This window comes from Giraffa tippelskirchi, chromosome 12 (genome assembly GCF_054371585.1).
Source record: "Giraffa tippelskirchi isolate mGirTip1 chromosome 12, T2T-mGirTip1v1.2.pri, whole genome shotgun sequence".
NCBI lineage: Eukaryota > Metazoa > Chordata > Mammalia > Artiodactyla > Giraffidae > Giraffa > Giraffa tippelskirchi.
Genome location: NC_137286.1, coordinates 33535493 through 33559357, shown reverse-complemented (window position 1 = coordinate 33559357; position 23865 = coordinate 33535493). Strand labels below are relative to the sequence as shown.

Genomic DNA, 23865 nt, shown 5'->3' with positions numbered 1-23865 from the left:
GCTCTCTGTGGCCTGCTGAAAATATAATTTTGGCCTAGGGGCTGCGATAAGACCAGAGACCAACCTCTGGAAAGGGCTGAGATTATGTTCTTAACCCACACTGAGGAAGGCTTAGAGGTTACCAGGGGAGATGCTGGCCTACAAAACGGGGAAACATGTTAGGAGAAGGAAGACTCAAGGACAGAGAAAGAAGGGGTGGCAAGGATGGCGGTGAACTGAGGCCAGGGAATGCAGGTGAGATCAGAGAAGGAGATGGAAGAGGACGGGGTAGTGATCCAGGTGCAGCCAGGCAGAGGCGGCAGTCACCTGAAGAGGCCCAGGGTGCCACAAGCCTCCAGACTATCTCCCTAGCCCAAAGAGGGAAGGAATCCTTTCTTCCAACCTAATTCCCTCTCACCTTCTAGACCGAGATCTCCGGGGCGGAGGCTCCCTTCGGGATGGGTATCGCAATCTCCCTTCGTGCTCCCGACTGTAAGACCTCCTCCTCTTCCATCGGTAGCTCAGGTATGGGTCTGGCTCAGGGGAGCGGTATCGCTTACAGTGATGCATCTAGGCCACGAGAAATAGAAAGCCCTGCTGAACACTCAGCCAGCCACTGGACTGCCTAGGCACTCCTCAAGAAGAGGCCCATTGTTCTGTTTGGGGGCAGCCCCTCCCAGGGGTTTATGAAGTGATGAAGAACTCTGAGGTCACACTGGTTAAACAGCAGACAATGGGTAACACCCTTCTCTGCTGGTGAACAAACAGCTGCCTCCCCAGCACAGCATCATTGGCCTGGTGGCCTGAGCACTTAGGGAACCAGGTGAGCCAGGACTGGTGTTGAGGCAGAATGCAAGAAGGGACTGGTGAGCACCACAGAAGACCCCCAAGAAGAAAAGGAACCTCTTGTGCTCAGTTCCCTCCTGCTTGTCTGTAGGGTCCTATGAAGGGCCTGTTCTGTTTGAGCCAGAGGTCAGAGTCAAAAGGCTGCTGGCAGGGAGCCAACACGCAGGAGCGAAGGGTGAAAAAACCTTGAGTTTGAGAAGCCAAGTTGCCTGGTTGAGGCCCTGAACTGTACCCCACTCAAGGGAGCAAGGACCACAAATCAGTGTGAGGAGCCACAGGCAGAAATGACAAGACTAGCCCTCAGACAAAGAGGGGCCCCAAAACATTCCCGAGCCCACCTGATGGTCTGGTCAAGCAGACATGGGGTCTGTCCAGCCCTTGTTGGTCTAAATTCAGTCTCAGAATCAGTAAAGATGCCAGGGGTCTTCAGAGCAACCAAGTTAGCTGCCTGAGGCCTATTCAGCACCCTTAGACCACCTGCCACTGGGGCCATGGCCAGGCAGTGCCTCACCCCCAACAGGACCATTATTGTTCCCTCTTCTAAATCCCCTGCGCCAGTACCCTCTTCTGTGGCCATCTCAGGAGGAGCCAGAGGCTGTCTGTCTGGCAGGCTCTGTGTTCAGAGAGGCAGGCCAAAAGGGCCCCACCTCACTATTCCTAGTTCAGTGGGAATTTAGGTTCACCACAGGAAATTGCCAGGTTGGTTCAGCCATGAGCTATGTGAAGCCAGCTCCCTGTTCCACCCATACCCCAAAACCTGACATTGCCTCCTTGGGAGGGCTCGGTCAGAGACTATAGCCAGCCTCCCTCCCAATCCTTCACTTGGCCATAGCCAACCAATGGTGGTCAGTCCTGGGCTTGCCTGATGAAGCACATTTTGGACAAATCCATTGAGGCTGCCCCATCTCATGAGAAGGGTCTGTCTGGAGGAGAAAAGGATGGAACAGCTCTCCTTGAATGAGCAAGTCACCAAAGCATATCTGACAAAACACCTGGGAGCTTTCCTGGGATCCCAAGAAAGTCACTGCCCTCAATCTCCTGGCTAGCAGCTGTCTTCTGCCCTCTACCTGAAAGTCGAGGCCCCAGTAACCCTTGGAGATAAATATTTTGTAACAGTTCAAGAGCTCAGACCGCAGTTCTGTTTTGGTGACTTATTAATGTTTCACTGTTTCCCTGCCATTATGGTTGGGTCAGGTCCCCAAGTAATGGAATGAAGGCAGTATCTCACATCTCACTAAGTGACACGGAAGATGCTCCAGTGACCAGAACAAAAGCACTGCCCATCCTCACTGGGCAAAGCATCAGACCTGGAAGACCTGGTCTAGTCCACAACAGGCCAAAGACTCCCTCTTGGGACCTACAAGATTCATGTACAGACATGGTCATGTTAATGGAAAGAGCACAGCTTCAGAGTCAGAGAGAAGTCAATCTGAATCCTGGCACTGCCACTTCCAGCTGTGCCTTTAGGCAAGTTATTAAACAACTCCAACCTTCAGCTTCCTCTTGCAACACTGGGATAGTAATTTCTTACAGAGCTCTGTGAGGATTAAATTATGCCACCCTTTAAGTAACATCCCTAGTACATGCCTTAAGGTCAAATGCCTAGCACAGGTCTGGGCCCACAAGACATACTGAAGGCAGTTTTTCATTAACAACATTAAAAAGGTTCCAGGTAACACCTCTGGGTCTGTGTTAAATGCCTTAAGAGCACTGAGTGTGTGCATGCTAAGTCAATTCAGTCATGTCTGACTCTGTGACCCTATGGGCTGTAGCCTGCCAGGCTCCTCTGTCCATGGGATTCTCCAGGCAAGAATACTGGAGTGGGTTGCCATGCCCTTCTCCAGGTGATCTTCTCCACCCAGGGAAGGACCTGCATCTCTTACATCTCCTGCATTGGCAGGCGGGTTCTTTACCACTAGTGCCACCTAAGGACATTTTAAAAGTCCCTTCCAAGGAACCAGAGAGGAGAGAGCTCTGGTTAGAAAACCCTGAACAAAATCCCAGTGCTGCTGCTTACTGGTCTCTTAACCTTATACAAGTCACTCTGGGCCTTGGTTACCATATCTGGAAAATGGAAATAACACGATCTCCCAGCCAACTTGGCAAAGGAGAGGACAAGTATAAGAGCTATATAAAATACAAGGCAATCATAGAGAATATAACTTCCTTTAACACATTCTAGGCAGGTGAAACATTGGAAATACCAGATGCTCATTATTTCCAGCTAGGGCTCTAGGGCCCATTTCTCATCAATTATCTCTAATTCTTAGACCTCTGCAAACAGGTTGTTAAAAGAAGGTAAGGGCCACAATTATGCTCTGGAAGGCTCTGCTCTGCACAATGAAGAAAAAGGTAAGGCAAAGAAAACCAGGCAGAGGATGCCAGCTTTTTTCTGAGCACAGGCTTACATCTCATTTGCTGCTCCTGGCCAGAGAACTGGGCTGACAAGAAGAGCAGCCAGCCAGGTCAGCGGCTGCCCTCCCGGATCCCTGCCACCCCAGCGCCCCACGGTTATTTTTGGCTGACGCTGCCCCACCACTGCAACCTCAAACCTGCCACCTTGCAAGCCGCCACCACCGGGTGAAACGCTCCTCCTTTTCAAGGGCATGGAGGAGGGAAGCTGGAAGGCTGCCAACTCCGCTTCGACGGAGCCCTGGCTCAGGCGATTCCCACCCCAGCTCCACACCAGGACACCCGCACCCGGAACTAAAGCACAGAGACTCCCGGAGCGAGGAGCAGCCCGGGCATTTGTACTGTCAGCTTGGCCTGGCCCCTCCTCAGGGCTGGAGAGGATCCATCATCACAACAAAACAAGCAGGGGGCCTGCGGCCCTCGCTCGCGTCCCTTCCTGACGCTCGGGTCCCAGAGATCTCATAGCCCCGTCCCCCGTAACCGCCGCCAGTGGAGGCGAGGGGAGACCTGCGGTGGGCGGGTGGGGGGCGGGGGAGGCAGGCCAGCTTGGGTCGGAATCAAACTCCAAGCCGCGCGGGGAAGAGGTGTTTGCGAACTAAGCCTCGAGCCAGGCGGAGGGGAGGGTCTGAAAGCCCCTCCAGCGTATCCCAGGTAGGGCCCCGACCCCATTCCGCGGGCAGGCTGCAGGGCCAAAACCGGATGGATCCCTGCAGGGGCCTCAGAGGCCTCTCATGCTCGGACGCCGACACGCGGGAGCAAGCGGTCTGGGTCTGTGGTGATCGCCCTCTGGGGAAGAAGCGGCGGGTCAGGGGTGAGAGGTCGGGGCCGTGGCCTGAGGTGGGCCGAGAAGAAAACGAAAGGGAGTAGCCCGAGACCGAACCAAGAGCCCCGGGACCCACACCTTGCGCGCCCGCCCCGCCGACTCACCGCCCGCCACTGCTCCCGTCGCGGGCCCGGGCACTACACTCACAGTCTCCCAGGCTCAGGCTGCTGCTAGGCCCCACTCCCCGCACCGATCGCCTCTTCCGCTTCCGGCTCCGGCCTCCGCCCGTGGCAACCCCGCCCCTCGCGTGACGCAGCCGTCCTCAGCCCGAGACTAGACCCGGCTCGGCGCCAACCACCCCCCCCCCAGCCCCGGCCGCTCTAGCCCCCGACTCGAAGGCTCTGGAGGACCTATCTTCTCGGTCTGGCTCTGTGGGGCAGCGGCAGAACCTGGTTCCTGTAGGGTCGAGGGGAAGTCCTTGACCGCGGTCCGCCCTCCCGCCGTGTCGCGTCGCACGTAGGCCCTAAAGACGCGACAGGGGCCCGGTCCGCGGCGGACTGCGCCGAGAGCCAAAAGGTGGAGCCCCAACCCCGCCCGTGCCCGTCTGTCCCTTCCTGCGCGCCGGGAGGAGGGCATTGTTTCGCTGTCGCCTCCGTGAAACCAGACTAGGCTTGAGCGCAACGCCTGGCTCCGGGGCCCAGGAGGGCGCTAAAGGTCACGGAGGCTCGAGAAGACGGTCCCAACTACCGGTTATGTGGAAGAAGCAAATGAGACCTTATTCTTTGTGCAGGTTTTTTTTTTTAAGCCGTGGCGGCACACCCAAGCCCCCCTGTAGGTGTACAGCAGTTTGAGCAGATACCAGACAGTCTTGTACGCGGGGTTTCTGATGGGACGGGGTCTGGAAGAAAGGGTTGGTGGTGTGTGTCCTTTTCCTAGAGCATCCTTGGAGGATGGCAGTAAGCGGACCAGCATTTTTTCTCAGTTCGTAAGCCCCCACCAAAGAAAAGCCCTGCGCCCCGCCGCGGCCAGACCCGGTTGCAATTTCGCCCGGAGTCACTCGGTGAACCTCTCTACCGCGGCTCACCAAAGCCCGCCCACCTACAGTTCCGCTCTCGGCCAGGGCGGGTTAACGAGGCCCTGTTTTCCAGATGACAAAAGTGAGGTCGGGTCTTTTGGGTTTATGAGCGTGCACTCTTCGCCCCCGGGCTCTCGCTGGCGTCGCTAAGCGAAGCGGCCTCTAATTGTCCCCGCGCCACGCCAGGGACACAAAATCCCTCCAGACCCCGCCCCTCCCCGGGAGACCGCGCCGCGGAAGCCCGGTACCCGCCAGCCCTCTCCCTGGCCCCGTCCCAGTCCCGCACCAATGAGAGCTGGGCACGCCCCTGACGCGAGGCGTTGCCTCCCCGCCAACCAAGCTCGGCAGGAGCGGAGCCGCCCCCGGAGCTCTCCAGTGTCTAACCTCTGGCTCTTCTTTAAACTGGCGTGTGACGGCGTGGCTTGAGCGAGTGCTTAGTACCCCCCAAATCTCCACTAGTTCCACCATTCCTACTGGAAATAAACAACCGAAGTTAAGTAAAAACGGGGTGCTTGCTACACTACTGCAGCCTGAAAACCGGCTCCCGGTCCCCCTCCAACCAAACGCACCCAGCTCCCCAGTATAGAAATTCAGGAACCGCTTCTAGTGTGCAGTTGGTGACCGAGAGCCCGGAAGCCTGCGCCCCTAGATCCTGAGCCTTTAGGAGTCCGAATTGCCATTCTTGCCTCGGCCTCGAAGCTTGCCCCATGGCCTGTGGCCCTAACAGCCAGGTTTCATCTAAGGGTTTCATCCACTCAGTCGCGGTGGGAGGACTCTGATATCTCCTCCCACCTCTTCGTGTTGCCCACAGATCCTGTGGCTCCTGGAAGCCGGGATCACGTTGGCAACTGAGGGAGGAGCAGCTCAAGAGAGGTTCCTGTCCCTAGCCCTGCCGTGGGCACCAGGCTCTGAGGGGGTAAGTTGGGCCCTCTTCCCACTAGCCCTCCTACCATGGAGAACCCAGGAAAAAAGCAGAGCTTTCTTTTTCAAAAGTAAAATAGAGGACTTCCCTGGTGGATAAGACAGTGGATAAGAATCCGTCTGCCAATGCAGGGGACATAGGTTCAATCCCTGGTCCAGGAAGATTCCACATGTCTTGGAGCTCGAGTTAGAGCTCTAGAACCCTAGAACTGCAACTACAGAAACCTGTGCACCTAGAGCCTTTGCTCTGCAACAAGAGAAGCCAAGCAATGAGAAGACCGTACACCCCAAGGAAGAGTGGCCCCCACTCACCACAACTAGAGAAAGCCCGAATACAGCAAGGAAGACCCAGTGCAACCAAAGAATTAAAAAATCATAAAATTCTTTTCTCTTTTCAATTTCTGGTTATACTTCTGGAGAGGGTTGGCATTATAATTTACTTTTTAACTTTTTATTTTGTATTGGGGTATAGCCAATTAACACTGTTGTGATAGTTTCAGGTGAACAACAAGGGATTCAGCCATACATATAACATGTATCTATTCTCTCCCAGCCAAACAGAATGTGGCTTTTCTGGTACCGGTATTGAAGGCAATTAACTTAAAGGAGGGCTAACCAGGTGACTCAGTGGTAAAGAATCTGCCTACCAATGCAGGAGACGCAGGAAACGTGGGTTCAATCCCTGGGTCAGGAAGATCCCTTGGAGAGGGAAATGGCAACCCACTCCAGTATTGTTGCCTGAAAAAGTCCCATGGACAGAGGAACCTGGTGGGCTAGTCTATGGGGTCACAAGAGTTGGACACAACTGAGCGACTGAGCATGCATTCTCCACCAAACTCCCCTCCCATCCAGGCTGCCACATAACATAAATTAAAAACAAAATTTTAAAGTAGAATAGGTGCCATCTCCCAGCTCCCTCTCTAAAATCTTAAGTCTAGCAGCTGTCCTGCCTGAAATTCTACCTTAGAGCCTCATTCTTTTGTTTCTTTGTTCCTAAAAGAACTCACACCTAGAAGAAAGAGAGGCAGAGTATCAGGCACTTGGAAAAAGTAAAGTACGGGCAACTGCTTCACCCCTAGTTCACACACCCCACACCCCTCATTCCTCCAGTGCTGGATGGTTGAGACCTTGGCAGTGGATGGCTGAGAAGCTCAGGGCCTGGGCCACCTGCAGAGAAGGTTTACTCCACATCTTCCACCCCTTAGGTCTAAGCTCTTTCTCAGAGCCTCAACCCATATGCCCACCAAATCTTTTCTGTGCCACACCAAGGAGATGCCTCTGCCCCACACCCTGCCACTAGCCACCTGAGCCCCACAGCAACTCTGACCCCTTTCATCTCCCTTGTGCCCGCCCTGGGCTCTTGGCCCAGCTTACCTCTCTCTCCAGACCCCAGCTTTTCTGATCCCCTCCTTGTCTTGCTGTTCTTGCTCTGTCTGCCACATCCATCTTTACCCTTTCCAGGACAGTTAATTCACCTTCAGGCCTTAGCCCAAGGGTCACCTCGGGAAAGCCTTCCTGGGAGCTCCCAGGGAGGGTCAAGCTCCCTTCTCTCTGCTCCCACAGCCCTTGGTGGGTGTGCTTCCTCTGTGCTGGCCACACAAGCTCAACAGCCTGGCCCGTGCCACTCCTGCTGCAGTAAACCTTCAGTCCTCACCCTCAAACCAAGCCAGGCAAGCTCAAGGTCTCAGTAATGGCTGGGGGCTGCCCATAGAGAGTCCCTGCCTCTAAGTGGAAAAGACAGAGCACCCAGCCAGGGTGGAGTTATGGGTGCTGTGCCAGGACGTGGGAAGTGGGGGCAGGGGCTGGTCTTCATGGTCCATTTTGGAGATGATTTGTGTGATGGTGAACCCAAGGGAGACAGCTGAGGAGGGAGCTATAGGAACCTGAGCCTGGAGTCTGGAGAGGAGAGTCAAGGTGTCTAGAAGGGAGAGGGCCTGGTGGGTGGAGGTACATCCTGAGCAGGGGCGGGTTGGGAATGTATGTGAGGAATAGGCAGGTCAGTTGTAGTTAAGGCCCGCATCTTACAGTTGAAGCCATGAAAGCCAGAGAGGTGCTGAAGCAAGGACTTGAACCAAGGGCTTCTGACCCCCTATATCAGAGCTGAAATACAACATCTCCCCAAATGTTCCCTTGCCTCCTGCCACTGCTATACTCCCACACTAGGAAGGAGAGCAGCGTAGTTGGGGAACGTGGGCCCAGGTCGCGGTGGACTGACTACCTGTATGACCTGGGGCAAATGAGTACCAAACTCTGAACTTCCGTCCCTCTACCCCAAACCCGGGAGGATCAAATGAACCCGTGGTTGTTCAGCATTGGCTAGGCCATAGTCAGCACCCACAGATCATGGAATCTGTTGGAATTGAGAACTGTTCAGTGAGGTTGAGGCTGGTGTTTATTTGAAATTTGAATCACCAGGGAGCATACTGGGCAAAAGGTTGGGGTTGAAGGGTTTAGGTGCCCACTCAGCCCCAGGGCCTCAGTTTCCACATCTGAGGAAGGGACTCCCCTTTGTCCTGCTGTCAGGATCCATGGAAGCAGAACCCCATGAACTGATGCCTGGCTCTGCCTGCTGTCCCCAGCACTCCCATCGCCCCTGGCCACTGGAGTGTGCTTGCCACTGAGCCCCACTGAAGGATGCAGGTGAATGTAGGGGAGGTGGGTGTGGAAGGCTCTGGGGCCCCTGCCAAAGCCTGCCTGCTCTTTTCCTGGCAGGTGCTCAGACAGGGCCCCTGAGCAAGACTGGAGGCAGAGACGGGTGTAACTGGCAGAGAGCAGGTGGCAGTGGTAGATGGCTGCCTGTGGGCAGCACTGGAGGCCCTGTCTGATCAAGCACAGGCGCTGCAGAGGTGGGAACATGAGCTGGAACTCAGCAGGGCCTAGTGAGCTGCTGGCTCTGAAGCAGAAAGTAAAACTCTGGTCTTCTCCCCCTGATCCTCCCTGCTGCTCCAGAGCTTCAAGGATGTCACCTGAGCAAACAAACTCCCCTTACTAGACTGAAAACCCCAGAATGCTCAGGGCTGGGGCCCATGTCTGATGTCATGTTCCCAGGAAGAAGTCTTGTCAGGGTCTAGGTCATCCAAAGGAGACAGAGGGAAATGGAGTCCCCACCAGGGCTACCATGTTGAAAGTGTCATCTGTGAATGGACCCCTTGGAGGTGTCTGGTGCATTGCCTGGTGAGGCTGGGAGCAGCAGACAGACGCAAAGGACGGACCAGGGAACCTCTGTCCCTCCCCTCCCAAGGAGAGTAAGAGGGAGGGAGGTAGTTGGTTTTAGCTCAGTGGACAGGAGAGTTTCCTCATAAGCCCAGTCACCCCTGGTGAAGCTTCAGTCCCCAGGGAGGGAGAGAGGGTTATGCTAACTGAGGCTTCTGGGGGAGATATCCAGCACCCCCGTCCCATGTGAGCTACCTATGATGGCATAGTTACCTAAGCCTTTAGTGGCCTGGGAGTCTCAGCCCACAACTGACCCTTCTAGAGCCATGGCTCCCTACCAGGCCAGAGGGGACCCTGGGGACCCAGTTGACCTGCCCGCCAACTCTCCAGCATCCCACAACAGCATCCCCTGTACTTTTCCTGGAGCTCCAGAACCATGAGGAGCTGGGTGGAGAAGGGGATGTGTCTTGAGTCCAACTGGAGGTGGAGGGTTTCACATCTGGAGCCAGCAGTGATAAAGGCTGGGCAGCTCCTCAGAGCCTCAGGGCACAGGTCCATACTGGGCCCCCAGCTAGGCTTATCACAGCTGGTGGGGTAGGCAAGACCTGCTTTATCAGGGGCTACAGACACTGCCCTGCCGGTATGGGGGATGTGTGTGGTGAGGCTGGACCCGCCCTCTCCAGGGGCTGGTGCTGCCTTCAGCCCTCCCCTGCTGTCCCGTTCCACACCCCCCTCCCCCCTCCCCCACCAACCCAGCAGGTGGAATGCTCTGTGGCCTGCCTGGAGCAGGAGAGGCACCAGCTGTAGCAATCACAGGGACAGAAGGAGTGGAGGAGGCCAGACAAGGACACGGAAGACAAGAGATGGTGCCGGGAGATGAGAGAGGGGTGGAGTGGCAGAGGATGGGCAGAGAGTCCCTTCTGTTTCCACTTTCCTGCTACTGTAGACAGAAGTGGAAAAGGCCCATGTGTGTCTGGGCCAGATGAGCTGACAGTCCCCTGGCCCTGGGGGCCCCTGAGGTAGGGATGACCAGAGGCCCCCTTCAAGTGGGAGCCTGGTATGGCCCTGAACACTAGCCCTCCTACACCTTCAGCCCTCCCTATACTTCATTCCCAGGTCTTCATTCTTGGAGCAGTAGCTAGGGAAGGAGGGTGGTGCAGGAGATGCTGTTCAGCCCAAGGGGACATCCCCCTCCCTACATTTGGGAAGACCTTGCCATCATCCAGCTGACTTCTCTCCAGGTTCAGATGGGAAAACAGTCGAGAGGGCAGAGAAGAGCTTGTTCAGGGTCCTAACAGTGGGTCTGAAGATGGGGAGGAGCCCCTAGACTGAGTGTACCTGCAGGAGATGCTGGTACTAGGCCAGGAGCCGTGGTGGGAGGGCCTCAGGGCTCAGACAGAGTCTTGATGGGGGCAGCTGAGATGCCTGTAGATGCTCAACCTTCCTGGAGAAGCCGCTGTTGATGCTTACCCTGGGGGACCACAACAGGGAACCTGTCAGCCCTTCAGGGAATCCAGGTACTAACTCAGCCAGGCTATACCCACCTATGCCGGAGGCAGAGAACCAGGGGGGCCTGGGCCCTGTCCTTGGGGATCCTGAGGTTGAGGGGCCCTAAGGACACCATGGAAAAAAGAATGATCAGGAGGGACAGCTTGGAACAGGCCCCCTACACAACTCTACTCTGGTGAGCATGGTTCACATTGTAGGTCCACTGAAACAGCACCCTCTGCTGGTGGGCATCGAGGAACTGTCCAGCTTTAAATCATTTGGTCCAGAGTTGAAGCCTGGAGTTCTGAGAAGACTTTGTGGGCTGGGATGGTCAGAGGAGGGCTCCGGGAAGGGTTGAGTCTCAGAGGATGCGGAGGTCAAGAACTCAGGAGGAGGAAGCTGCAGGCGTAAAGGCCCACGGGCTAGCCTGAGCAGACAGATCCCAGGCAGGGGAGCCACTCCCTGGCCCTGAGGCTGAATCATGACTCTGGGCAGAGTGGGGGTCTTCACAGGTGAACAAGAGACTCTCAGAGGAACTGGGCCAGGGCCACCAACAGCTAGGGGCCTGCTTAGAGCAGCTACGAGGTGAAAAGACAGCCTTGTGTGGCCCTGGAAGCAGAGCATGTCTGGCTGCTGGGGGAGAAGTCAGTGCTGCTAGCAGCGCCAGGGGCAGCCCTGGGTCAGGAGGCTGGCCCACCCCTCAGTGTCCAAGCTGGTTGGGGTAGGGGTGCTGTTCTCACACTGGTGGGATGGCCTGCGGGCAGGAGGTGAGCCAGCCTCTGTCACCACGGGTAAAGGAGAGGAGACCAGAGCCCCAAACCCCAAATCATGTGGCAAAGGCCAGATGCCCTTTCCCAGGTATCAATACTCCTGGATATCACATTCTGGATCATTCTTGGGAGCATGTGGGAGACCTGTCAGCGCCAACCCGTCCTGGCTCCCCTCCTCATGGCTGAGCCCCACCTGTCAGCCCAGGGCCAGGCCAGAGGGAGGTGAGGTAACCTTAGCTGCTAAGCTCAAGTCAGGATGCTTGGGAGTGGAAGTGCTCAGAACAGAGGGCTTCATGTGTGCAGGGAGGCATGATAGAGCCTTCTGCCCCACTCCCCATCCCCGCCATCAGGACATAGTGAGGACTTCCATGCAACTTGGACAGGAATCACTGAACATGGGTAAAAACAAAGTGATCTGAGGTCCATGTGGTGCCCAGACTGCCCCATTCCTACTACTGCACACTCAAGGTCTAGCAGGTACCCGTGCCCCTCAGGAAAGAGTTGGAGGAGGAAGAATCACATTCCAGCCTTCATGAGAAGGTGGCTGAATACTGGAGGGCATGCTGACAGCAGGTAGCAGTGGCCCTGAAATTTACAGAGGAAGAACCGCAGGGGCTTCAGAGGCAGAATAAGGTCTGGCCTCCCCGGATCCGTGCAATCTGTCCACCCCTTTCCTCTCTCTCCCCATTCTCATCTCCACTGTCCTGTCTCTCCCTGGCATGCCAATGAATCTCTTCCCCCTTCTCAGGATGCCCCTGGCTGTGTCCTCCACTTCTTTCCTATCACTTCCTCGTCATTGTGCCCTGTCAATCTCTGCTCTTTCTTGCAGCGTGCATGCACCAGCCACCCACTACACACTGACCCTCTTTCTCACACAGAAGAACCGAAGTCAGAGCAGACCACTCCCTGTCCCCCAAAGCTTCTGGTATAAGAGGGGGCACACATCAGGCAGGCAGTTAGAATTTAATGTGCCTGATGAGGGGAGAGGCACTCTGAGAGCTGCGGGTGGGGCGGCAGACAGCAAAGTCTTCCCTAGAGAGGGGGTTTCTGGGCTTCAAAATCCTCACTGAGGGATGACCAGGCATCTTCAAGGAGCAAAAGAAAAAAGGGCATCTCAGGACTTCAAAGAGTAGTCCAGAGGTTAAGACTCTGCGTGCAATACAGGGGGCGTGGGTTTGACCCCTGGTCGGGGAACTAAGAGCCCACATGCTATGAGGCATGGCCAAAAACCTTTTTTTTTTTTTTTTAAGGGTATTTCAACAAGAGGGAAGAACTATTGAAAAGGCCCAGAGAGAAGAGACATGGAACCGGGCGTATTGTGAATAGTCCCTGATCCAGATGAAAAGTGGAGTAGGTGAGGAGTTGCTGTGATAGGTGGGACGGGGCCAGAGCACAGGGTCAGGGATCCCAGGTCCTGTCCACCAGACTTCAACTCCAGCTCCTCCTGGGGGTCCCAGGCTCTGTCCACCTGACTTCAACTCAAGCTCCTCCTGGAGGGGGCCTCTTCCTGGCCAGCACAGGCAGACAGACTGTGGGACACGCACACATACCAAGACACACCTCAGACACTCACCCAGAGACACATGCACGTCCTCCCAGATGTGCGCACACACAGACACAGAGCAATAGATACAGACGTTGAGGAGACGGCAGAGAGACCCAGACGGGATGTGTGCTGTGCAACAGGACCCTGACCAGAGTCGCTCGGTTGCTGTGACTGAAGCAGAGGGACAGGGCATCTCAGCCGCAGCGATGAGCTGGCCTCAGGCCCCAGAGAAGGTGGCTGTGCTGTGTGCTGTGCTTAGTCGCTCAGTCGTGTCTGACTCTTTGCAACCCCATGGACTGTAGCCTGCCAGGCTCCTCTGTCCATGGAGATTCTCCAGAAAAGAATACTGGAGTGGGTTGCCATGCCCTCTTCCAGAGGATCTTCCCAACTCAGGGACTGAACCCAGGTATCCCGCACTGCAGGCAGATTCTTTACTGTCTGAGCCACCAGGGAAGCCCCAGAGAAGGTGGAGTTGGTCTAAATCAGTGGATCTCAAACTGGGGTCCAGTGCTGGGCTCTGAGAAGGCTGTCAGTTCCTGAAGGAAGCAAATTTGCAGTACCAGTTCTGCCACTGCACATGTGTACAAAAAAAAAAATCTCGGCTTTTGTCTGTTTCTCAGCCCAGACTACTGAGGGTCGGAGACATCTCCGTGGGGGCCTGAAGACACACCCCCTCTTTATGGGGTGTGCAGTGGCTCATGTCTGAAAGAACACAGTGACCGAGGGCTGGGCCCTCTGGGCAGATTCAGGCTCTGGGAAGGAAGGAGGTAGACCCAGGGGAGCCCTGTGCAAACACTATGCAGATGGCCTGTAACCAGTGTAGATGTGGGCCGCAGCGCTAAGGTCTCCCAGCCTCGCGCCCCTGTCCTGCGATACCTCGCTCTCTCCAGTCCCTGGGGGCCCCTCCGAGGACTCACCTGTGAGCGAATGTGAGCCCCAGGCCCTGTGCTTGTGCAGAGGGGGTGACCTAGAAGTTGGTCCTGCATCATGAGGGTCCTGTGTGGAGTGGCCGATGGGCTAAGCACAGCAGGGAGAGGGGGCAGCAGCTGGACAGGGTCTGACACTGCACCAGCGACTGGCTGCAGGGGCTGTGAGGGGCGCCCAGGGCCTCCAGCACTCTCCACCTCTAGTCCCATCCCCCACCTCAGGCTCCTTCCACCCTCCTCTTCTCAGAGTCTCTACCTCAGTCTGTCTTCCTTTTCAATCCCAGGATTCTGTGGGCTTCACTGTCCCCAAAATAGAGCTTAAGAATCCACCTTCCAATGCAGGGGATACGGGTTCAATCCCTGGTCGGGGAACTATCATGCCACATGCAGCAGGGCAACTAAATCTGTGCACCACAACAATAAAAGCCCAAGGAGGCAAAAAAAAAAAAAAAAAAAGGACTGTGGGCTATGGAAACTGACTACTGGCTCATTAAATTCTGCCCCACATTACACTATTGTATGCCCACATTGTGTACTCCACCTCTCTGGGAAGTGAAGTGAAGTGAAAGCCGCTCAGTTGTGTCCAACTCTTTGCAACCCCATGGACTATAGAGTCCATGGAATTCTCCAGACCAGAATACTGGAGTGGGTAGCCTTTCCCTTCTCCAGGGGATTTTCCCAATCCAGGGATCGAACCCAGGTCTCCTGCATTACAGGTGGATTCTTTACCAACTGAGCCACCAGGGAAGCCTCTTTGGGCCTCATCTGTAAAAATCAAGAAGAGTAACAGTTTTCCTCCCTCAGCAGCTGGCTGTGAAGATTAAACTGGGCAAGCCTGTGAAAGGCTCAGTGCTGTGCTGGACATGTGGCACATAGTCCTAAAATGTTAGCTGCTATTGTTACACACTTCACACTCCTGCAGGCCTGGCTGCTTTGAGGCTAAAGTTCCCCTTGTGAAGCAGGGTCCCTTTAGGGCCAAAGAGCTGCCGTGGGGCTTTGATCTTACATACCCTCTGGGTTAGCCTGTTAGGGCTGCCACCCTCCCTCCTAAGTTGCTTCAGTTGTGCCCGACTCTTTGCGACCCTATGGACTGTAGCCCACCAGGCTCCTCTGTCTATGGGTTTCTCCAGGCAAGAATACTGGAGTGGGTTGCCATGTCCTCCTCCAGGGGATCTTCTTGATCCAGGGATCGAACCAGCGCCTCCTGCGGTTACTGCATGGCAGGCAAATTCTTTACTGCTGAGCCACGGGGGAAGCCCCAAGAGCTGCCATAACCCAGTACAAGGTGGGACTTAACCTACAGAAACGTACTGTCTTAGCGCTGGAGGCTGGAGTCTGAGATCAAGGTGTGTCGGCAGGGTTGGCTCCTTCCGAGGCATGTGAACAAGGCACTCTCTCTGCACCCGTGTTTTCAGATTTCCCCTATTTATAGGGTTTGATCCCTAGGTCAGGAAGATCCACTGGAGAAGAAATGGGAACCCACTCCAGTATTCTTGCCTGGAAATCCCATAGACAGAGGAGCCTGTTGGGCTTACAGTCCATGGGGTTGCAAAGAGTCAGACACAACTGAGTATCTAAGCACAGCACAGGGCCCACTCTACTGAGCTCATTTTAAATTTACTTCCGTACAGACCCCAACTCCAACTGAAGTCCCACTCTGGGGCACACCTTTTTCTTTCAGGGGGCACAGTTCAACCTACAACACCTTCCAATGTGCTTCCTGCTACCTTCTTTTATAATTCTTTTTCATTCTTCTTCCTTTTATAAAAAAAAAAAAAAATTGCTTATTTGGCTGTGCTGGGTCTTAGTTGTAGCACGTGGGATCCAGCTCCCTGACCAGGGATGGAACCCGGACCCCATGCACTGGGAGTTCAGAGTCTTCGCCCTGGACCACCAGGGAAGCCTCCCTACTGCCTTCTTGTTGGGTTGGGTTGGGTGTGACTTGGGATCTTGGGGACCCAGCTGTTCTTTGTCTTGTTTTTCCCCTCCTTTAATCCCAGGACCCTGACACAGCTGCAGAGGCTGGCATGTCCACAGGAGGGCCCGCTTAGTGAGCCCCCAGACACCTCATCCACATAGTCGTGGGGGAGGCAGATTGGGGTCCAGGTTGGAAATTGGGCTTCTCTCTGCAGGCCAGGCCCTGCCCAGATGGAGGAGCCTGTGTGGGGGTGTCTGTTGGCATTAGGGGATGGGGGTGGGGTTCCCCTCAGATGGGGCTGCAATCTGTCCTTCCTTGCCTGGCCCTGGCTAGTGACAGGAGCAAGATGCAGGCTTTGGAGAAGAAAAACAACCAGAGGGCTGCCAGGATCCAGATGGAAGGTGGAAGGAGCTGGGAGCTGTCTGGAGTTGGGGGAAGAGGGGCCCACCTGGAGACAGGACCCCCAAGAAGCCCTTCCTGAAGACCCCAGAGTCTTCCCCAAGCCAGAAACCAGGGACCTAGTGCAAAAAGCAGGCAGCCCCATCTCCGTCATAGGGACTAGCCCCTTCCCCTCATGGGGCCTCAGATTTTCTGTCTGTATAATAGGTCCCAAACTCCTTGTCCGGGCCTCTGCAGAGCTGGGGGTTCAGGTCCAGAGTGTGGAGCCTCCTGGACTGAGGCAGCCCTTCTGCTCACAAATGGACAAGGGCTTCGCACTCTAGGCTGAACGGGATGACTGGGGGCAGGAGCGGGACTCCGGGTGCAGCTGGCACTGGAAGTTGCAACGTGAGCTACTAGGGGTGAGGGTCTGTGCCCTCTGGTGAGTGTGACCCAGGTCTGCCCACACCCGAGGACGGGAATGTGAGAACCGGGAGAGTGCAGCCGGCCAAGGAGGGTGGCCAGCAGCCCAGATGTTCCCAAGTCTTCCGCAGCCGCCCCCTTCCCCCAGGCGCAGGCTCTAGCAGAGAGCCCAGGTGATCTCTTGGAGTCTGTGCAGGCAAGGTGGGCTCCAGGCCTGTTGGAGGTCTGGGCCCAGCTTGGCTTCTCTTTGGGGACCAGACTTTTACATTTACTGAGTGGGCACCAGCCAAGCCAACTCCCCTCAGCCTCCAGTCCACTGTCTGTGGAGGAGGCTGCTGTGGAATCCTCCCTGGGTCTCTTGGCAACAGGCTTTCAAGAACACAGAGATGCGTTGTGGCCTGCTGGCCTTGGACAAACCCTCTGCTGACTCAGGGCTCAGGTCCCCATCTGTGCACTGGGAGTGTACTGGCGGGACTCAGGGGTTCTGACCCTTGGTGATACCATGACCCTATTTGGTTTATCCATTGGGTTGCTGTCCCTCGGTCACGCTCTCTCCTACTCTTTATGGCCTGCTTCCCAGTGGAGTGGCCCACTGGCCTTGGTTGGGTTAAGGAGGTTCAGAATGAGATGAGGGCAAGGGGCCAGGGTCCTGCTGTCCCCACCAGGCCCCAGGTGCTGCCAGAGCCGAGGCCCACAACGGAACCCAAGGAGTGTCCAGGGTGGGCCCCCGACCCCAGAGACAGAGGAGAGAGCTTGGGAGCAGGCCCCCGCCCACCCTCAGAGAAGGTGACAGCTGACGTGGTTGGTCCTGGCTGCCCTCCCTCAGGGCTGGGGATGGGGCTGGAAGTAGGGCCTCCCAGACAGAGGATGCAATGGTGTGGGCCAGGCCCTCTAAGACTACACTGGGTCCTTGTCCCCAGGAAACAGAGGGTCTGGGACAGAGGCCAAGGCCACCTGGGAGGTGAAGGTAGGGTGAACTCTGGAGGTGGAGAGGAGAATGCTTGTGAATCGGGATCAGGATGTCTCTACTGTGGGCCAAGATCTGAGCCTTGGGGCCCTTGCTCCGTCTTGGGGTGGCCCTGGATGGGGACCAAGCACTCAGTCCTCACCGGCACAAAGCAAATGCATCAGGGTCAAGGCTTTGTGGGCCCGACCTGGTGCACAGGGACTGAGAAAGGGAAGGATGTGGAGATTGAATGGGATTTAGGGACTTGGGCTTGCCCTCAGGCAGCTCTCAGGTGGGGTGGAATCAGTCACACAGGAAGCACTGAGGGAGTATCACCCATCAATATTTTTGGATTCAGAGAAATTTTTAGTCACTGAAAAATTTGGAGGGGAAGAAAACTGACCACTGACAACTGACTAGGTTAGCATGAACAAGTCCGCCCTCTCTAAACCTCTGTTTCTTCATCTGCAAAATGGGGATACTGACAGTACCTACCTCAAAGGAAGATGTGAGGATCACGCAAGACCTGGGGCACCGTGCCAATTTCTGGTGCCCCTGAGCTTCTTTATACCTGGGGTCCAGTTTGGGTGTCAGTATTAAAGCCATAAAACCAGAGACCCAAGATCAACTGTGTAGGGGGGCTTTAGCCACATAATCTATCCATTGTTCCACCAACAAGGCACTGTTCCCACTTCTTTTTTTTTTTAAAGAGATTAGGAGAAATTTTATTGAAGATGATTTTCCAGAAAATTTACACAATTAATAAGGCAAAGTATGTCAAATAAGGCATAGGCAACAAGGGGGCCCTGAATTTACTCTAGAAACGCTGCCTAAGGCACTACCAAAATAGACAGTTGTAAATCCCTGATCTGACTTTAAAGTTTTATGATTTTAAAATTTTCAATTCCAAGCACAAGGTGACACGACCATACTAATTGCTAATCTCTCAGTACAGGCAGATGTGAGAAATATTACATCCATCCAAGGCACTGCCTCCCTCGTATATGTTTGTAATATATCTGTTTGTATGAGGTATGAAAGTCAACTTGGCTATTTTTTTCTTTAAATGCATTTTAAGGACTTTAATGGCACTTGAATGAATGGTAGCACAATAGGGAAAAGGACTATTTTAATATAAAACAATACTAAATCAGCATGTGATGACATAAAATGTTGAAGTATAAGAATTTTATAAATGATAATTTAGAAATTAGAAATGCTTTTATTCAAAACTGCAAAAAGGTATCAATTCCCCTAATCCACTAGAATCATAGGTCTTATGAATAATAGCACTTACTGATGAACCAAATCAAGAATGCATAATATAAAATTAATTTTCAAAAGGGAACAATTCTGGTTAAAATCAGAATGTAAAATTATGAAGACCAAATCAATGACAGTGGTGACAGAACACTTGACTTGGCCGATGAAAGCAATGCATGCTTATGCCCAGCGGTCCCCAGGTGCCCTGTGCAGGATCGGGTTCCGGAGACTGAGGAGGGGGCCCAGTGAGCCCGGGACCCTGCCCCAGCTTCAAACGAGAACCTCTACTTCTGTCTTACAATACACTGAGATCACATGCAAATCATTTCTTTTAAAGGCCTCCTATGTTCAAAAAAGAAAATTCTGAAAACCAAAGCAAAATCTACATGCTGTTCCCCAGCACACAAAGAGAACTGAAACTAGGACATCTTAGACAACAAAGGCCCCAAACTACTGGAAGAATCATCAGTTTATGTTCCCACTTCTTATTAAGTTCAGGAAACAATTGGATATAATGAGCAGCCACCAATGACAGACAACGTAGCATGTTCATGGCCTGGAGTTTATGTACTGTTCATGCTTGGATACCACACTAACAGTGATCAGGCCTCATCCTATGACTCTGCATGGAGGAGTTGGATGGGGGCTCCTGTCCTTTGCCTCAGCTGCTCTCTGGGGATCCTGAGCAAAGGGGGGGCGCAGATCCATTAGTGGACCCTCAGGCTGGGAACTATGTCCTCAGGAAGCAGGAGCTGGTGCAGCTCTGCTGTACCAGTGCTGGGAGGACAGGCACCTCCAGCCAGCTCTTAGCTGAAGGCATCATTTGGGGATTCTCTAGAGGGGCACCCCCTACCTCTGTGTGGGACTCAGGCCCAGTTTCTCTCTTTGCCCTTGTCTCTCCGTCTGCAAACTGGAGGGAGAAACAGAGGCCTGAAGGGTCCTTCCAGTGTGGGCCTTGCCTGGTTCGCCTGGCTTCCTCAGCTGCCCGCCCTTCTCTGGACAGGGCTGGGGCTACTCCATACCTGGTACCTGCCCTGCCCCTGTGCCCTCTGTCGGGGGAAGCCTCTGTCTTATCCACTCCCGGACCTCAGCCACAGCCCTGGAACCATAGAGGAGAGGAGTATCTCAGAAAAGCTGGTGGCCAGGGCCAGTGCCCAGGCTGGGGAAGAAAAGTGGTGTGGGGACTGAAGCCCAGAGCCACCAGGAAACAGGTTCACAGCCTCGCCCTGCAGCACACGATTGAGGTCAGTCCCCAGCCCAGCCCCAGTGAGCCGGGCAGTCCTAGCACAGAGGGTCTGGACTGACAGGCCTCAGGAAACCAAGGAGGGGGAGACAAGGACCCTTGGGGAGAGGGGAGGACCCTGTGGCTATGCCTTTAGCCCCCAAGGACAAGCTCTCTGTCAGCCTATTGTAGGTAGCTGCAGTCAGAGGCTGTCTTTGTCCCCCACCTGCCATGGGGCCTGCAATGCTCATGTGCCATAAGGTTCCTGACTTCGTGGGTGAGACTGCCTGGCCCTTTCCCAAAGGGACCCTGTGGCTCAGAGTAGAGCTGGGCAGGGAGTGGCCAGTGGGGATGCTGGGATCCTTGTGGGGCTTGGGTGGCTCACTGATTGCCCCTGTGCCAGGTGAGTGATGGCTAGGATCCTCTGTCTCACTGCCTTGGCACTGGGCTTTCGACTTTTCACAGTGAGTTTTCATTTACTTGTGCTCTACAGTGTCCATTTCACAGACAAGAAACTGCCCAGAGAAGGGCAGTAACTTGCCTGAGGTCACACAGCAAAACAGCAGGTCAGTCCCCTGGTTCCCTAACCTGTCCCAGAAGGGTGGTTTCTTATTTCACACTGTCTATTCTGAGCTTGGTAGCAGGGCCACCTTCAATGTCCACGGGCCAGGCCGCTTAGGGTTACATCCCCTTCGAGGTCATCTGGCTGTTTTTCTTTTTCTGAACTTCCCTCCCTACCTTCCTGTATGCTTCCTTTTCTCACAGAGCTCTGTCAACTGGGCCACATGCCCCCAGAATCTTCCTTGATGCTGTCACTGAACACTCCCTCCATCAACGGCCTTAAGTGAAGCAGGGTTTTGCCAAGGAGGACTCTGGCAGGGTGACAGGACAGAACATCTCTGGGATTGTTTCCCCAGCATCATCCTCTGCAAAATGTTCTCCACCCTCCCTGCCATATACAGGCCACTGTGCGGGCTGCTGAATTCTCCATTGAGAGATCCAGCACTGGGTACCGAACCCAACTGAATCAATGGTCTCCTTCCTAGGGTCACTTGACTTGGCACAGAAGAGTAATCCATCCAAGGCTGAATACTGGACACATAAAACTAAACTGGGGATCCTGTTTTTCTCTGTGGAAAAAGCTGGATTTCAGTAAGAGTAAATGGAGCTGACAATTCCCAGAAAGTTAAATTGGGACAGAGAGATTTTGCTTCAGCCTAAGGGGTCTCAGGCTTCCTTAGTGGTTCAGATGGTAAAGAACCCCCCTGCAACGTGGGAGACCTGGGTTGGGAAGATCCCCTGGAGGAGGGCATGGCAACCCACTCCAGTATTCTTGTCTGAAGAATCCCCATGGACAGAGGAGCCTGGCGGGCTACAGTCCATGGGGTCGGAGAGTTGACAGACTCAGCAACTAAGCGCACATACCAGGGTGTCTCATGCATGCAGAAGACATAAACTTGACCTTTGGTCTGGTCCTCTCATTTTGTTCTGTAGCTCAGGCAGCAGGTTGGGCTGGTCTTTGGGAGGGCAAAAATACCTTCCATGGGCAGTGCTTCTGGGTTCCAGAACCTTCCTGGGGCCAGCTTGAGGTCCCACTGCCCTAGGGCTCCTCCACACATTCTGGAGTCGGACAGTAAATACCCATCCATCCTGCTCACATGGACCTGTTTGGATCCCTTACCAGTGAAAACATCGTCAATGCCTCCAAACCAGAGGACTGCCCCCTGTCCCAGAGGTCCTCCCTGGAGGCCGAGCATTGCCCTCCACTGGCTTATCTCAGACCCGGCTCCGGCTTGTTCCCTCGGTACAGACCACCCCACCACCCTTGGCCTTCTTTTGTGTCCCTGTGTCCTAGCTGCTGCAGGGCTTTGTACTCACCGTCTCCAAGCGCAGCCGGGTCCTGCTGGTCTGGTCGGTTCCTTCTCCCCTTCCTTCCCGTGGTGGTTACAAACCTTCTCTTCCAGAAGCCCCAGGCCACCAACTCCTCCTTCTTTGCGGTCAGTAACTTGCACTCCATTTCTCAGGGACGCGGGCGGAGACGCGGTCTGCGCTGGGGGCTTCCCTCCACTCACCGCGCGACTTTCCCAGTCGCCCCGCCCCTCGCCCCATTGGCTGCGCGGAAGGCACATGCCCAGCCCTGACCAATGAGGTGAGGGAGGCTGCGGAGAGTGGCTGGGAAAGCTGGTCCCCGGGATGCTGGAGTCCTTCAGGTGATTCCCTGCTGTGCGCGGCGTGGGGATAATTGGGCCAGAACGATAATCAGACCCACTCTCTACGCTCTGCTTCCTTCTCATCACCAGGCTGGGTCACCCCAGCCCTAAGTGAAAAAAGGCACTTGCGGGAGAGGTGGGACAACTGCGTAAAGTCTGTTCCCAACCTGCGGTTCAATACATGTGACCTCGTGCACATTTCTGCTCTTTAGTTTCTTCATCCGCAGAATCAACAAAGTCACTGCCTCACACGTCTGTGGGTTTAGTGTTACATACGACACTTGAGTACAGAGTGCTTTGCCTCGCTCATGGTTAGGGCACAGACCCTGGGCTCCGTTGCCACTGACTGCTGCTCTCTCCGCTCTGGGACCTCATTGCTAGTTATTCAACCGCTCCGTACCTCCCATCTCATAAACATGTAGAGGAGCAAACGAGTTAATTCCTGCAAAAAACTTAAAAGCACACCTGACCTACACCAATGTTCAGTAATTAGGACTTTTACAGCCTCCCTATCACTGCCAGCTACACACATCCCACGTCTGGGGCACATGTGCAGATTTCCTCTGGGGTACAAACCTGGTAGCAGAATTGCTGGGCCCCGCGACATGTTCATGTTCCACTTTACTAGGAAAAGCCAGTGTCTTTCAGAGTTAGGCTGATTTACACTCCCCCCAGCAGTCTGAGAGCTCCCATAGCTCTCCATCTTGGCCTGGAGTTTGTTTTGTTTTTTTTTGGCCATACTGGGTCTTCATCACTGCCGGCCGGCTTTCTCTAGTTGCAGCCATCAGAGGCTACTCTCGAGGTGACTTTTCTTGTTGCAGTGCTCACTCTCTATAGCGTAAGAGCTCCATAGTTGTGGTGCAAAGGTCTAATTGTCCCTTAGTGTGTGTACTCTTCCTGGACCAGGGATCAAATGTCCCTTGTTTTGGACCACTGGACCATCAGGCAAGTCCAAGGCCTGGTATTTTAAGACTACAGCTTGTGACAATCTGATGACAGCGAATGTTTTTTCTGTGTTTCCCTGATCACTGATGTCCAGTCATTTTATTTCCCCTTCTGCAGAATGTTTATGACTTTGCCCCCTCTGCTCAATCTTTCTTTTTCGCTTTTGTCTTCAGTTCAGTTCACTTGCTCAGTTGTATCTCTTTGCGACCGCATGGACTGCAGCACACCAGGCTTCACTATCACCAACTCCCAAAGCTTGCTCAAACTCATCTCCATCAAGTTGGTGATGCCATCCAACCATCTCATCCTCTGTCATCCCCTTCTCCTCCTGCCTTCGATCTTTCCCAGCATCAGGGTCTTTTCCAATGAGTCAGTTCTTCACATCAGGTGGCCAAAGTATTGGGAGTTTCAGCTTCAGCATCAGTCCTTCCAATGAATATTCAGGCCTGATTTCTTTTTTAAATTATTTTTTAATTTAATTGGAGGCTAATTACTTTACAATATTGTAGTGGTTTTTGCCATACATTCACATGAATCAGCCATGGGTGCACATGTGTTCCCCATCCTGACCCTCCCTCCTACCTCCCTCCCCATCCCAAGCCTCAGGGTCATCCCAGTGCACCAGCCCTGAGCACCCTGTCTCATGCATCAAACCCAGACTGGCGATCTATTTCACATATG

General features: G+C 54.3%; 1 protein-coding gene across 14 annotated transcripts in view; it reads right to left on the bottom strand.

Moving 5' to 3' along the window:
- Positions 1-22129, bottom strand: part of CLK3 (CDC like kinase 3) — a 31879-nt gene extending 9750 nt beyond the window's left edge. For 3 of the 14 annotated variants that reach the window (XM_081549445.1, XM_081549436.1, XM_081549448.1), the window contains exons 1-2: positions 4165-4255; positions 398-549 (exon numbers count right to left, since the gene is read on the bottom strand). In XM_081549445.1, the coding sequence (XP_081405571.1) occupies positions 398-549 (152 nt within the window). In that variant the 5' untranslated portion in view covers positions 4165-4255. Of the gene's footprint in view, positions 1-397; positions 550-1163; positions 3333-3377; positions 3786-4164; positions 4256-4410; positions 4585-21907 lie in introns of those variants that run through there. The other 11 variants (XM_081549446.1, XM_081549437.1, XM_081549450.1 and 8 more) reach the window with 9 other exon arrangements.
- Positions 22130-23865: the final 1736 nt, after the last annotated feature.